The sequence below is a fragment of the Apteryx mantelli genome, chromosome 17, assembly GCF_036417845.1.
Source record: "Apteryx mantelli isolate bAptMan1 chromosome 17, bAptMan1.hap1, whole genome shotgun sequence".
Classification (NCBI taxonomy): Eukaryota; Metazoa; Chordata; class Aves; order Apterygiformes; family Apterygidae; genus Apteryx; species Apteryx mantelli.
Window position 1 is genome coordinate 10719940 of NC_089994.1, and position 13322 is coordinate 10733261.

The 13322-nt window shown below is 42.0% G+C and overlaps 1 protein-coding gene across 4 annotated transcripts in view; it reads left to right on the top strand.

Annotated features, from left to right (window-relative positions):
* Positions 1 to 2777: 2777 nt before the first annotated feature.
* Positions 2778 to 13322, top strand: part of ZDHHC8 (zinc finger DHHC-type palmitoyltransferase 8) — a 119253-nt gene continuing 108708 nt past the window's right edge. The window contains exon 1 of one of the 4 annotated variants that reach the window (XR_010885902.1): positions 2778 to 2889. Coding sequence is in view for 1 of the 4 variants with exons in the window: in XM_067306953.1 (XP_067163054.1) it covers positions 8762 to 8865 (104 nt within the window). In the remaining 3 variants the exon portion in view is untranslated. Of the gene's footprint in view, positions 2890 to 8651; positions 8866 to 13322 lie in introns of those variants that run through there. The other 3 variants (XM_067306953.1, XR_010885900.1, XR_010885899.1) reach the window with 3 other exon arrangements.

The window sequence follows — 13322 nt, forward strand, 5'->3', positions numbered from 1 at the left end:
CATTCTAATATAAACTTTCCTGTATGTAATATAGACTACCAAGACATGTCCTTAAAATTTTTTTTCCAGTTTACTGTATAGCAAGTATTCTAGGGTTTTAGTTGATCATACCTTGTGAGCTAGGAAAAAGCTATTAAACATTCATACTTTACCAGCATCTTCACTGTTAACAGAGTTCTTGAAATGATAGAACCCAACTTCTCTCGTCTCCACAATAGTCTTAAAACAATAGCTAGGAAGGTAGTTTTATGCAAAGGTTTCTTCATAAATTTGCAGACCACCACTAAAATGTGTCAATTGCCATATACTTGTTTCTCATGTGACAGTAATGTAAGTGTGATTTAAATGTTCATGAACTTGTTTGAGGGTATCATATGTGATAAAAGGATCATTCAGAAACTGTTTTCTAATAAACTGTTCAGATACAGTACAGAAAGTCATTGAATCTGTAACTAATTTCTGTGCTCTCTGGGGTGTATTGAGATTTAATTTGTCATCCTGGATTCTAGGCTATTTTAACACCTGCAGTTGAATAGATAGCATTTGTGAAGAATAGTCTTGGGTATTTCACTAAGATAAATTTAATGGTTACTTTCCCTTTTAATTCCAGTGAGGCAAATTAACTCCTAGCATGCTTAAATGTGGACTAAAATCGTGGGGATGTAGTTCTGTTAATGCAGCTGGCTAAGGATGAAGTCACTTTAAGCACTTCTTCCAACTTCCATAGTTGAGAGTGGTTGAGGATATGGCTGAAGGTGTGACCAAAGCTTTTGAGAGGTTTTAATCCATTTTAAGAGGTTTTAATCCATTTTCAGTAAAATTGTATCTGGAAACTATGGTAGGAATACTAAAGCATAGCCATGTGCTTAACTTCTCAATTTGTGCAAGTTTTCTTTGCTTCAGGTGCAGAAAGATGCTATATAGGTGGGCTTAATAGCCCAGCCTTTGGTGCTAATGTTTTTGTATGTGTAGAAAACTGAGCGGATGAGTGTCTGAGGACATTTGTAGTGATGAATCCAGCTTAAATAGCCAAATTTTGATGAGCACCAAAACAGTGGTGTCTTAACAGGTGGTTAAGGTCTTAAGAAGTAGGTAGATTTAAGTTTTTGGCTGTAAAAATAAATTCAAGGCAATTCTCCCTACATTATTTTGAAGACTACACTAGTATCTGTTTTTCTCCAGGAGTAGGATTGTATTAATGATACTTCATGTCTCATCTACAAATTACAAACACCCCAATTTGCTGTATTTTAACACTGTAATGATATTTTTTCCTGTGTAATAAGGTATCTTGTATTGAACATTTAAGTACTCTGATACCAAACACTCAGAAAATTAAAATTCTTCTCAACACTAAGCAGATGTGAGAATGTTGTGAATCTGTTTTTGATGCAACATGATCTATATGGAAAAAGCAAAAATGAGGGTCTTGAATATTCTTTCAAGCTTGGTACTAAACCTCTTAGAACTCTTTTGATTTAAAAATTTGAAGGAGTAAATGGAAATACAAGAAGTTAATTTGTTCATATCCATTCATCATGGAAAGAATTGCGATGAGACTGTGCCCATCACATAGGAGGAGGGGTGAGGTTTGAAGGCACACCACCTCTTTTCGCGCTTACGGTTCTCTGCATGGGTGTGTGGGAGGTACTTGGTTCAGAAAGTGACTGTAGCTTCAACAATACTACCCTGTCTGTGAAGGAAAGGCTGCAGCCCAGACTGACTGCACCGGCAGTAGTATGAGTTTCTCAGTTTGAGAATCTGTCTGGTCCAGAAGGGTGCTGTGTTTTATGGCTAATGACTAGTCATGCAGAACTGCAGCTTCCCACAACTCAAATGAACGAGCACTGCTATGCCTTTTGGTCCTTCATCTCTTAAGGCATTCCACTGAATAACTGTTGCAATGAAAAAGCTCAATGTTACTAAACCTCTCTGCAAAAGAATATCCAGTTCTGAGTTCAGACGGCTCAGGTTGATATTTTATCACTGTTGAACTGCAATTATTTGTGTAGAAATGGAGATTGTGGGGAAGACAACATGATGTTATAAATGCCTTATTTTTTGGTCTCTTATGAAGATTGCCATCAGCTTTCAATCCTGAGTAGTTAAACAGCAATTGTCATTTATTTAAAACAGAACAAAGCCTCTGTCCAATGAATCTGAAACAAAGCTGTATAGCCTACTCTGTTTTTGCACTTCTGTCCTCTGTATACCTTTCTGTTCTAGCTGATTTAGCTTTGATGGGACGGATGGTGCTTAACTTTCTGCTAGTTTCTCCTAGTGTTTTCTCTTTTTTTATTCAACAAGATGATACTGGACCGGAAGAGTTGTACACAAGGAAGATCCTAAGGTCAGAATGATTATGGGGACACTTGATTTCCAACAAAGTTGAGTCAAACCTTAAATGTGAGAAAGTGCAAGCTGCTAAAATGATGTGCAGATGGATACTGGTTCTTAAACTTGCTTATGAATCAAATATGCTTCTAGCAAGTTAAATTTTCTAACTATCCATGGCCCCTAATGTGTTAATTTTTTATTAGAATAACTTCAAAGAAATGTTATTTAAGTTGCTGAGGTCTTGCCTGTGTGTAAACATGCACAGGTTTAGTTAAGTGAGGTGTGTATAAAGGGACTTTGTTGGTTTTGCTTTTGTGATGGTTTGTTTAGGGTTTAATTTAAAGCTCTTCCTAATTAGATTTAGTGAAAATTAGTCTTGCTTTAAAACATAAAGAGGAGGAATGACCCAGTCTTTCACTAACCTTAACTAAATCTTTGACCATGTATCATTTTCAGAGTCAAGAGATAATGAAAACACTAGCTGCAACAGATCAGAGTTATTTTGCTCAGTGAAGAAGTTTGAAGTGCTCAGCTGTAGAGTGGATTGTATGTGTAAGTAGACTGTAGTTTATGTGAAAACAAGGTGCTCTGTCAAATGAGCAGCTTGTACAATTATACAATAAAGAAATAATTGTTGTAGCTGTGGGAACCCACAAGCACAGGAGCACAAAATGCTCCTTATTTAAGAGTTGAATAGCTATTAATATCTACAGCTATGCATCAGAGTTATGATTGCTGGTGTATTTTTCTAATATGCAAGTTTATGGAGCATCTTTGCCTACTTCTGGCACATTGGACATTAATCATGGACTTAAGACCTCTTCATACTTAAGACTTTTTTTGTGTAACTAGTTTGCTATAGTCTCCCGGTGAAAATGCAGTCTACATTAGTTCCTTAAATAGAATATATTTGCAGAAATACTTTTTTGAAAGTATTAATGGTGAAGCTAGGGTTTGTGTGGTATTGTTTGTTTATTTTATGCTTGTAACCAGTACAATGACAAGCAGCTTAAGTCCAGGCCAGGTGTTAGGCACAGCTCTGGATTAGATGCTATATACAGCAAGCTATTTTTAGTTTGAAGAACTTGTCTGACAACTGAAAGTATTTCATGAACTTTATGGTCCTAATATTTTTTCAGAGATTGTATTTTCAGTTTTCAATATGGAGAATTCCAGCTTTTTGTTGTGGTTTAGATCAGGCTTGATTATAAATTTATATCAGCTGATTCAGTGTATTGTAAATTTAAACTGTTGTATCAAGATGTACGGTTTACTCATGAGTTAACAGAGAACCTAATGGTGTCAGAAGTTCTTGCCTGTTCATATTGTGCTGGCTGTCCTCGTTTCTAGGTAAACGTGTGAGGTTTTCTAATGCTGTTTTTCCATAAAAGCAATTATAGCTCTGTAAACATCAACAAAGATGAATCGGGACATAAAAATGACTGGCTATTTTGCATTCTGTGGAGGAAATTTCTCAAGAATAGGCAACTATGTGTAATTAGTTTGACACTGCTTCATATAAATAGTGAACTATCAGGCTTAATAGCTTAATTTCTTTGCTGGTCTGTGACTCGCTGTTGGCTTTCTGAGTTTCAGCAGTGTGATTTGGAGTGACATTCTGTACTAGCAGAGGAGAATTGCGCTTTGTTAATGGTTTTAAATTGGATGATGACTCTTCAAAACTGCTCAGAGGCCTACATTATTCCAGTGTGAGCAGATCCTTGTGGGGACGGTTTAGGAGTCAGCGTGTCAGTAAAGTGGTTAAAATCTCATAATAAATGCAGTGTTACATGCCTGATCACTGCAGTTGGGAAATATATGTTGTATGAGTTCTTCTAGCTGATATGTTTTGAGCAATTGCTGTGCTGTGGAAAAAAAAATTGGAAGAATCTAGAAATTGATGGGGGATTCCTGTTTAGACTACTAAAAGGTATATTTATTAAAAAATAATTTCTTGGACCCAGTCCTGCATTGGCTTTATGGAGGGAGGGGGAAGGAGATGTGAAGGAGGGAGCTCCCGTTTTGTGTGATAGAAACTCAAGTGGAGATAAACTTAAAATTACAAATAATTAAAGTAGAGCTTCTGTGGTTAGAAATTTGGCAGTTTCAATGGATGATGCATGAATGGGGTGGAGAGATACCATGCAGTATCTGTATACGTAATATATCTAATATCAAATATACTTGGATAACTAAATGAAAATTGTCACAATAAAGTGCCAGTCGGTAACTTAGTGGGCCTAGTTTGTACCCAGAACTGTCCAGCCTGGCTTGGACTTTTTACCATACCATGCTATGTGTGATGATCCAGATGTCCTCTGCACTGGACACTGCATGTTTAGGTGAAAAACAGCATTTACTAAACATAATTGCTGACTCTGCAGGGTCCTGCCACGGGCACCTTCAACATTAAGCTCGGCGATCTTTGGCTGTTTTGAACATAGCCTCATAGCAGGTCACCGGTACTACGTGGATTGGCAAATTTGTTTGTCTTAATAGCAAATCCAATAAGAAAAGTAGAATAACTTATTCAGGTCAACCTAAATTGCCCGGTGACTAATAAAAGATTCCAGTGATTTTCAGTGTGTGCAAAATAAAAGGTTTTTCTTCACTGTGTAGCTAAGGTTCCCAGCTAACGTTGGTGCAATGATTTGATATGAAAATTGCATGGCGGTGAAGCTTTCTTGATGCTTCCTCTGCCATGTGTGTTTCCTTTCATCTTACCAGCTTTGAGAGTGGTATCCTGGTGTGTGTCTCCAACACACAGTTCCTGTGATTGGCTCCTTCTCTTTTGGGGGAAAATCTCTGAGTAAAATCCTGCAAAAAAACATGCAATTGCTAGCAAAACTCTCCCAAATTACTTTTAGGTTGTTCTCTGTTGCTGTCTTAGTCCTTTGAGTAGTCACTAGGTCTTTCATAGCTCTTGCTGCCATAGTTGTTTACCTGAGGGCTGCAGAAATCTTCTGGACTGCTGATCAGGTAGGGAGAATCCAACCATGAAATAGAGCTGTTCTAGGAAAGCAATTCTGAGATGTGCCTGTTTTGCATTGGTCAAGTGCTCCTCAGGCATCCTTACTCTTTGGACTCTAAAGTTATCTCATGGCTTTAGATATATTTGCCTGTTAATACTGAGATTGTATGTTGCTCAGCAGTGCTTTATGCTGTCTTGAAAATAGACGTGTTTTCAAGAACTGGAAGGTTAGTGGGAAGGAAATGAGGTGGACGGTGGGGGTTGTTCCAGAAATTTGTTGCTTTCCGATAGGTAATCTACAATCTGCAGCATAGAAAACAAGCAAAAAATCTCAAAACAGCTCTGCATAATATTGTAGCATTGCAACAGGGAATGTCTCAGCCCTCCTTTGAAAATGCTGGTCTGCATGACTGCGCTGTTACATAGCAAAAGCATCTTGATTGCAGGGCAGCTGTGCTGTGCAGACCAGGCTTGCATGGTGATCTTCGTTAGAGTACAGAAAGCTTCAGATTTGGACATGCTTTTTTGTTGCTATGAAAGCTACAACTCTTTATGGTACTCTTATCATTGCTGTTCCTCTCTGTAACAGTGTTGCATGACTGGGGGGGGGGGGGGGGAGAAGACACTTGTTGCTAAGTACCTCTCTGCAGAAGTGGAGTGGCTTAGTGGCTTTAAGAGGTTGGTGCTCTAAATCGGACTCTTAGAATGAGACTTTGTGGAGAAGAGTTGGGGAGATATAAAAGGAAAACGAGTGGAAGGAAGCACTGAATCCTCCCCACTTCCCAAGCTTGCCTTTGAGAAGTAGACTGTCTAGAGAGGTAAGAATCCTTATAGGAAAACAAGCACTGAAGGTAATAGGGTGCAGAGAACAGAGCAGGAACATTCTCCTCCTTAAGAATGACTCCTGTGCTCACCTTGCAGGTGGTTACTGTCCTCGGTGATGGCTTGCTACTGTCCAGAAATGCTTTATCCTTAAAAAGAGTGAAACTAAAATAAATCACTAACCTCCAAATGTGTACCTTAAAGTGTACTTGTGGAGATCCTATTGCTACCTAACTTCTGCTAGTAGCTTGACAGGATGCTTCTGTTGTTGACCTAGAAAGGAAACCTGGGTGTCTACCCCAGAAATGCGGATCTGACAGCCACTTAAACTGGAAGAGAAGTCCTTTAATAACTTTTAAGCCCTAAGAAATGCAGTTGAGTAAAACTATTACTGTCCATTAGAGGATGCTAAACAAACTTCATAAACTGTCTATAATCTTTTTTTATGACAGCATTTTGCAGTTCAAAAATAGTCAATGTTCTGTTTGCAGCTATGAATTTCATCAAGGATGTTGCTTGAATGGGGAGGAGGAAAGGGCTTGAACTGGTGAAAGTGATAGTCTATGCCTGTGTTGGACAAGTAGAGCTAAACTGCAGGGTGTTTGGGGAGAATTTATTTAGAACCAACTCATGACCTGAGTGCATTAGGTGTGCTCCTAAAATGCATCATCTGGTTTAGATTTATTGAAAAGGAATCCCATTACGTACTTTGAGACCACTCAGCAATGTGCATCAAACCACGATAAGTCGGGAGGATGATTAGGAGATGTGCTTCAGAAGTATGCTTTGGATCCAACCTAATATGCTGATGTAGATGCAGCAGAGGGCTTTCAGATTAGTATGCAGAGTCTGATTCTGTGTAAAGTTGCTGACCTTTTCATTGGTTACATGGGTTTTCAGAATCATTTATTTCAATAAACTAGCCTGACAAGGAGTAGTGAAGCATAGGAAACATTGTGTCCCCCAAGCATTCAAAAATAACTAGGTAGTTGTTGTTCTTTCCTCAAAACCTGAGTTTGGAGTTCGTTTAGGTTGCCTTTTGGTTTTAGTCCCTTTAGGATAAAACCTGAAACTTTTAAAGGTGTTCTCAGAGGGCTAGAGAATACTTTTGTGTGTGTGTGTGTGTGGGGGGGGATTTATTAAGAAAAGCTGAGATTTCACATAACTATATGCCTTCAGGCTGAAATTTACTGCATTTGCTTGTATTAAAGCTGATGCTCGCAATTTTATTGCAAATTTTGCAAAGCTGTGAATCCTCACTCTGTTTGGTTGGGTTTTACTTGTTCTGTGCCTAATACCTCTAGGATTGTAGAGCTCATCTAGTCACTTTAAATGGAGAATGTGAATTTCTTTGCAGAACAGAACTGGAACTTATACCTTCTAGGGTAAGTTTGCTTTTAAGAACAGCCAACAGCACCTGCAAATGTGGCTTTCTTTGTCTTGTGTTGTGGTTATTTCATCTGCATGTTGCCAGCTGCAAACTGGGGAATTACCCAAAAGAGAGAAGGCAGGAGTGAGGGAACAAGCTGTACCTCCTGGTCTTGCTCTAAAATTTGGAGTTGAACCCTTGAACCTTCCTGCCTTCTGAGGGGCTGGTTCACTTCTGACTAAGGACATCTGAGTGGTGCCCCCTTAATGCGAACAGAGGGAGCTGTTCGCACAGTGCTTGTTAAAAAGCCGATTTGGTGAACTTTCTGATCTGTTACCTTAAATTACATGTTATTTCTGCCTCTTGGTGCTAACGGATAGATAGTTTTACATAGGAGAACAGAGTGTAATGCAGTTTCAGCTATGTTTGCGCTCAATAATTTATCTTAAAATTAATGAAACCTAGCAGAACGCAGCAGTTCTCTAAATACCACAGTGGATTTAGGCATAGCCGAAACCTGCTGTAGACTTGTCTCCGCTGTGCTAGCAATGCACAACTCCTTTTCAACGCACCCAGCCCCGAGCTCACCGCAGGCCCGCTCCTGCGGGACGCCCCTTCCCAGAGCACCCCCCGGCTCCCGCAGCGCCCTGCTCGGCACAGGGTGGCTCCGCAGCGGTGCAGCACCTTGCGGTGCCCAGGCATTTTGCTGCCGTTCTACGAGGAGCTGTTACAATGGCTTTGATTTCCGAATGTCCTGTAAAGAAAGAGCCTTGTAGAAGACAACCTATATATATGTGTGTGTATACAGGACCAAAATGTATATAATATAGGGGCGTGTGCGTGTGTATATATATATATATATTTTTTTGTTTGTTTTTTATTTTTTGTTAGAGGGAGGGGGCAGACGCATCCCGCCGGCGGAGGCTGTTGCAGCCGGAGGGTGCCCGCCGCGGGGAGGGCGCCGGGGCTCCGCGGGCTCCAGCGGGCGCTGCTGCGGGGCGCGGCGCGGCGGCGGCGGCTCGCCCCGGGTCTACCTTAAGGGGCGCGTTGACATCAGGCGGGCGGGCGGGCGGGCCGGGGCGGTGGGAGGGATTTCCTGTGCTGGAGGTCAGCTGCTCGCGGTCCCTCCGTCTCGCCGCCTTTCTCTCCGGCTCGGCGCCGCGTCCCCTCGCCCCGCCGGGCCCCCGCGCGGGAGCCTGCCCGCGCCGCCCCCCGCCTGCCGCCCGCCTCCGCGGATTGCAGAGGGATGTGTAAGCCACAGGATGCCCAGCAGCACTGGAAAGAGGTTTAAACCGACTAAATACATCCCCGTCTCCACGGCCGCTGCCTTACTAGTGGGTTCGACTACTTTATTTTTTGTTTTCACGTAAGTAGCGCTGAGGGTCCCTCCGCGGGGGGCGGGGGGGGGGGGCGGCAGCCCCGCCGGGCCCCGCGGCTCGGCTGGGCAGCGCGGGGCGCGGGAGCAGCGCGGGGCGCAGCGCGGCGGCCTGGCCCGCGGAGCCCGGGGCGCCCCGGCTTGGCGCGGCGGCGCCTTCCCCGGCGCAGCGTCCTGCCGCGAGCGCCCCGCGGCTGCGGGTCCTGCGCGCCCTTATGTAACTGCGCCCCGGAGCCTGCGGGCGCCGTCGGGTCCGCTCGGGGCGGGAGGGGGAGCTCTGCCCCCCGCCGCCGCCTCCGCCGCCTCCCGGGGCGCCCGGCGGCGCCTCGCCGCTCTCCCCCTCCCGGGGCGATGCGGGAGCCGGGTCGCGCTTTGCCTCTCTCCCCTCTCGCTTTGTATAAACTTGAGCCGTGTCGGCTGTTAACCCTTCCTGCGCCGGGCTGGCAGCCCTTTCCTTGCCCGAGCACCGTTGGTGGCTAGAGGGAGAGATGCTTCCAAACGCTGTTCTGAAACGCGCTTTGGCTAAGCTGCCTTTTGGGGAGGAGGAAGGATTGCTGTTTGGGTGTTAAGACTTTTCTCTTTCACTTATTTTCAAGCTCTGCGTTTGCCTTGCTTTGCCACGGTTGAATTTCTAACTGAGCGCAGCGATGCCATTAGGAGCGGGCGGCTATTTAACAGTGCGAGTGTGTCCGTGCCATTATCCATCTTGGTTTGGCCGTAACATGATTCTTGATGTTTCAAAACGCTCATTACTGGTACAGTAGTCTTAATGTAGCATTTCAGAATAAAATGCAAGCGTTGTTTTGTCCAACAGTTTCTTAAAACAGAAAAACTTTTGACACTGAGTGATGCTCTTGGCTTAATGTGGCTTTGTTTCTGATTGCTTGTTTTTAATGCGTTTGATATGAAGACAGTGCTATATCCTTTCAGGATATTGGACTAGTTCAGCTCGGAGAACTGCTATGCGTAGAAACCTATCATTCATCGTTTAGGTGCCTAATTATAGTCTGGTGCTCACCGGTGCAAGCACAAGGCAGGAGCTGGCTTCTGTGAGCAACTCGGTTCAGACTGCTGCTGTGCAGGTCTTGCAAATGCTTTTGCAATTAAGAAAAAGGGCTCTTAATGCCAGCGTTTTTCTTTTCCTTCGTCTTGAGAGATGGATGTACTCTAGGGCTGTGTTGGAAGCTGTATGTTTGTTTTCACATGATGCTTTGAATGTAGAGCTACAAATTGCTGAGTGATGTAAGACTTTCCTGGTAACACGGTTGTTGTTGAAACATCCTTTTGGCAGCAGGACGTCACCTGCGATGTTCCTTTTAGGATACGTTACTGTACGGAAGAAGCAATTGGCTGTAGTCTATTACCGACTCTCAAACTTAATTCTGTTCCCTCTGTTATCAGTGAATAATTACATGCAAAATGAAGTATTTTTAGGATCTCTCCATATTGTAGCTTGGCCTGTGCTTCCTAACGTGTTGATAAATCTTTGGAGGATTGTCCCAGACATACGTTCTCTGCCGTTGCCAAGTCTTGTGTGTAATAAAAGTAGCACATAATTGAGCAACTGTTGTCAAGCAGTGTCTGAAGTCCTGTCCCTTCAAAACTACTCAGATAAATTTGCATGAAATTGCTGTTGGTTTCCATTCTGAACAGTTTAATAAAATCTATCTTTTTCTGGGAATTGAAAGGAGTAGTACACGTTAGATTAAAGTATCTTTTGTGTGGCTGTCTTTTTTCTTCTTTTCCTGAGCATTTCCATTTCTCTCTCTTTTTTCTCTCTCTCTATTTATTTACACACAGGTAGTGTTTTGTGTCCTGAGGATCTTTTTATTGTGATATGCTCTTGATATGCTCTTCAGGACTGAGATGCAGACCTGTATTTTCAGGGTGCTGACTTGCACAACTCTTCTGATGTTAAGTGGAACTCCGATGTACAGCAGTTGAAGCACTGGCCTAAAATCGCTTTAAGCAATGTTATTCATGCGATCCACGTTGTGCCAGTCATAACACACACATTTTATCAGATGAAGATCCAGCTGTGTTTTCATTAATTCTATATATGTAATATTAAGCACTAAGGCTGCTCTGTTTGTTAATGAGCTTACCTGTGCATAAATATGTGAAACTAATCAATGGATGAGGCTCAGCTATCAAATTCTGGGTGCAGATCAGCTCGGTGGGATATCAGGGACTTGAGCAAATTCAGTGCTGTAGAACTGAATAATGAAGATTAATATATATGGAAAATTTGAATAATTACTTGTTCAAACCACTTACTGAATAGAAAACAAAATCCTCTCTGGGCACTGCAAGCATTTCTGAGCAACTTCCATGAAAAATGGAGGCTATGACTAGGCTTCCCCCTAGACATGTTTGTGGGCTCAAGCCACATGCTATGAGTGTCATCAGCCTGATGAAAAGCTCTTTGAACCTGAAGGCCAGGGTTAGCTTTTTAGCATTGTAGTCTTTATTTTTAGCTTTTGTCCATACGCTTTGCTAAATAGCAGCGCATAAAGTCTGTTTGAAATACCCAGTATGCGCTATTATTTCATGGTGGTGTTGATCAGCAGTACTCTTATACTTTAATCTGGGAAAATTCCACCATCAATTCCGCTTTATTCTTTTTGCTTAGTTAACTATTTAGGATTCGCTGTATCTCTGGTGTATTCCTTCTGGTTTTATGAGGGGGGACTAAACTATTTAGCAATCAAGAGCATTGCCTGGAAAGGCACCCAGATGTTGGGGTTGTACTGCAGACTCTTAGGGCTCCATGTGTGTTCCCTTCGTAATGAATGCAAGCATGTGAGTAGGTGGTCTAATTTGTCACACCAGGAGAGTAAACAAGGATTAACTCTAAGCATTATGGAGGAATGTGTAAATAATGTTATATATAATGATTAGCTTAATTTACTTATATGAACAAATCAAATGGAGGCATAATGAAGGAAGAACCAGATGTGTTTAGCGCTCTATGAATTCAGACCGATTCAGTTGTAGCAGACGTGAACCGATTTCTTCCAAATCTTTTTTCTTCACATTTCTTATAAGGCTTTTTGTTCGTGATAACAATTTAGGCCATTTCAGTGAAGTCTGGGGTTTTATGGCTTGGACCACAGACTGCTATGATGTAAATTTTAGTGTGTTCATCCAGGCTCTTGTGAACTTCCCACTTTATTTCAGGTTGCATAACTGCAGTATTCATACTGAATGCAGCTTAATTGTCTCCAAGTATAATGCTGTAAAGCATAATTTCACGTAATGAACTATGGTGCTGGAGCTAATTGTTTGCTTCACCTTTTTAAATTATGTTATTTACTTAGTACTGAATAACCTGAACCTGTGAATTTTGGTTTAGCAGCTACAATACCTGCATCTACAGATTACACAGCTAAAAGTGTAAGGCTTTAAGGAAAAACTGTGGCGCATTTTAGTAATAGGAAAATAAATCTCTTCATTCCTTTGCTGAATACTGTAGGCTAGAAATTTCTGCTAATACCCATTTTAAGACTGTATTTTCTGTAGCACGCGTCACCTGAGCATCTTTAAGATATGGCAGAAACATGGAGTTAATAACAAAGATACAGGTGCCACTAGTTCTTTGATACAATGGGAAGCAGCAAAAATCTGTTATGTAGCAGCACTGCTGAACATTGTTCCCTTAACTGGGATAATCAAATGGGTAATTTTCTGGGTGAAGCAAAAGCACAAGGAAAATGAAAACTCATTCAGCGAATACTGAGAATAAGGCTTCAAGTTTGTTCTTAGAAGTCGTAATGGGATGTAATCGTCGGCATATACCCCAGACGTATGCAGTTGGCATTTGAATGCTGTCTGCAACACAGGGGAATTTAATATCCGTAGCTCTCAGGAAACATCTGAGGAGCGAGCGATAGATAGGTGCGAAAGAGAAGCTGAAGCTGAACTCGCAGTAGGGATGGCAAGAAAACAGAGAAAGCTTCCCCCGGCCTAGATCCTGGCTATTCGGCTGGTGGAGGGAGGATCAGGGGCAGAACAACTGCTAGACCGTACTCAGTAGCAGGGCCGGTGGCTTTGCCTTAGCGAGAAGGAAAGCTTGGCTTCCTTCATGAAGGCTTTTAATTTTTTTTTGTACTCCCCCTCTCCTGCTATATCCTGTTACTGTATTTCATAAACTGGAAAGGCCCACTATTTTTGCAATGGCTTAAATATACAGTGTAGTCATACATTCATTCAGATATGATTTAAGAAATGCACTTATGATAAAAATGTAAGTTAACCCCACCTCCCCAGAATTATATGATGCTGATTTGAATAGCATTAAAATAAATATAGAATAGAATTTTGAAGTTTGAAACTATAGTAAATATTCTGGCTGGTAGTTAATGTATAAAGTATAACTGTGTGTCCCTAAAATTCCTGAACTATCTTTCAGATCTCATCCTCCCATGACTTCTATGTGTTCATAGATC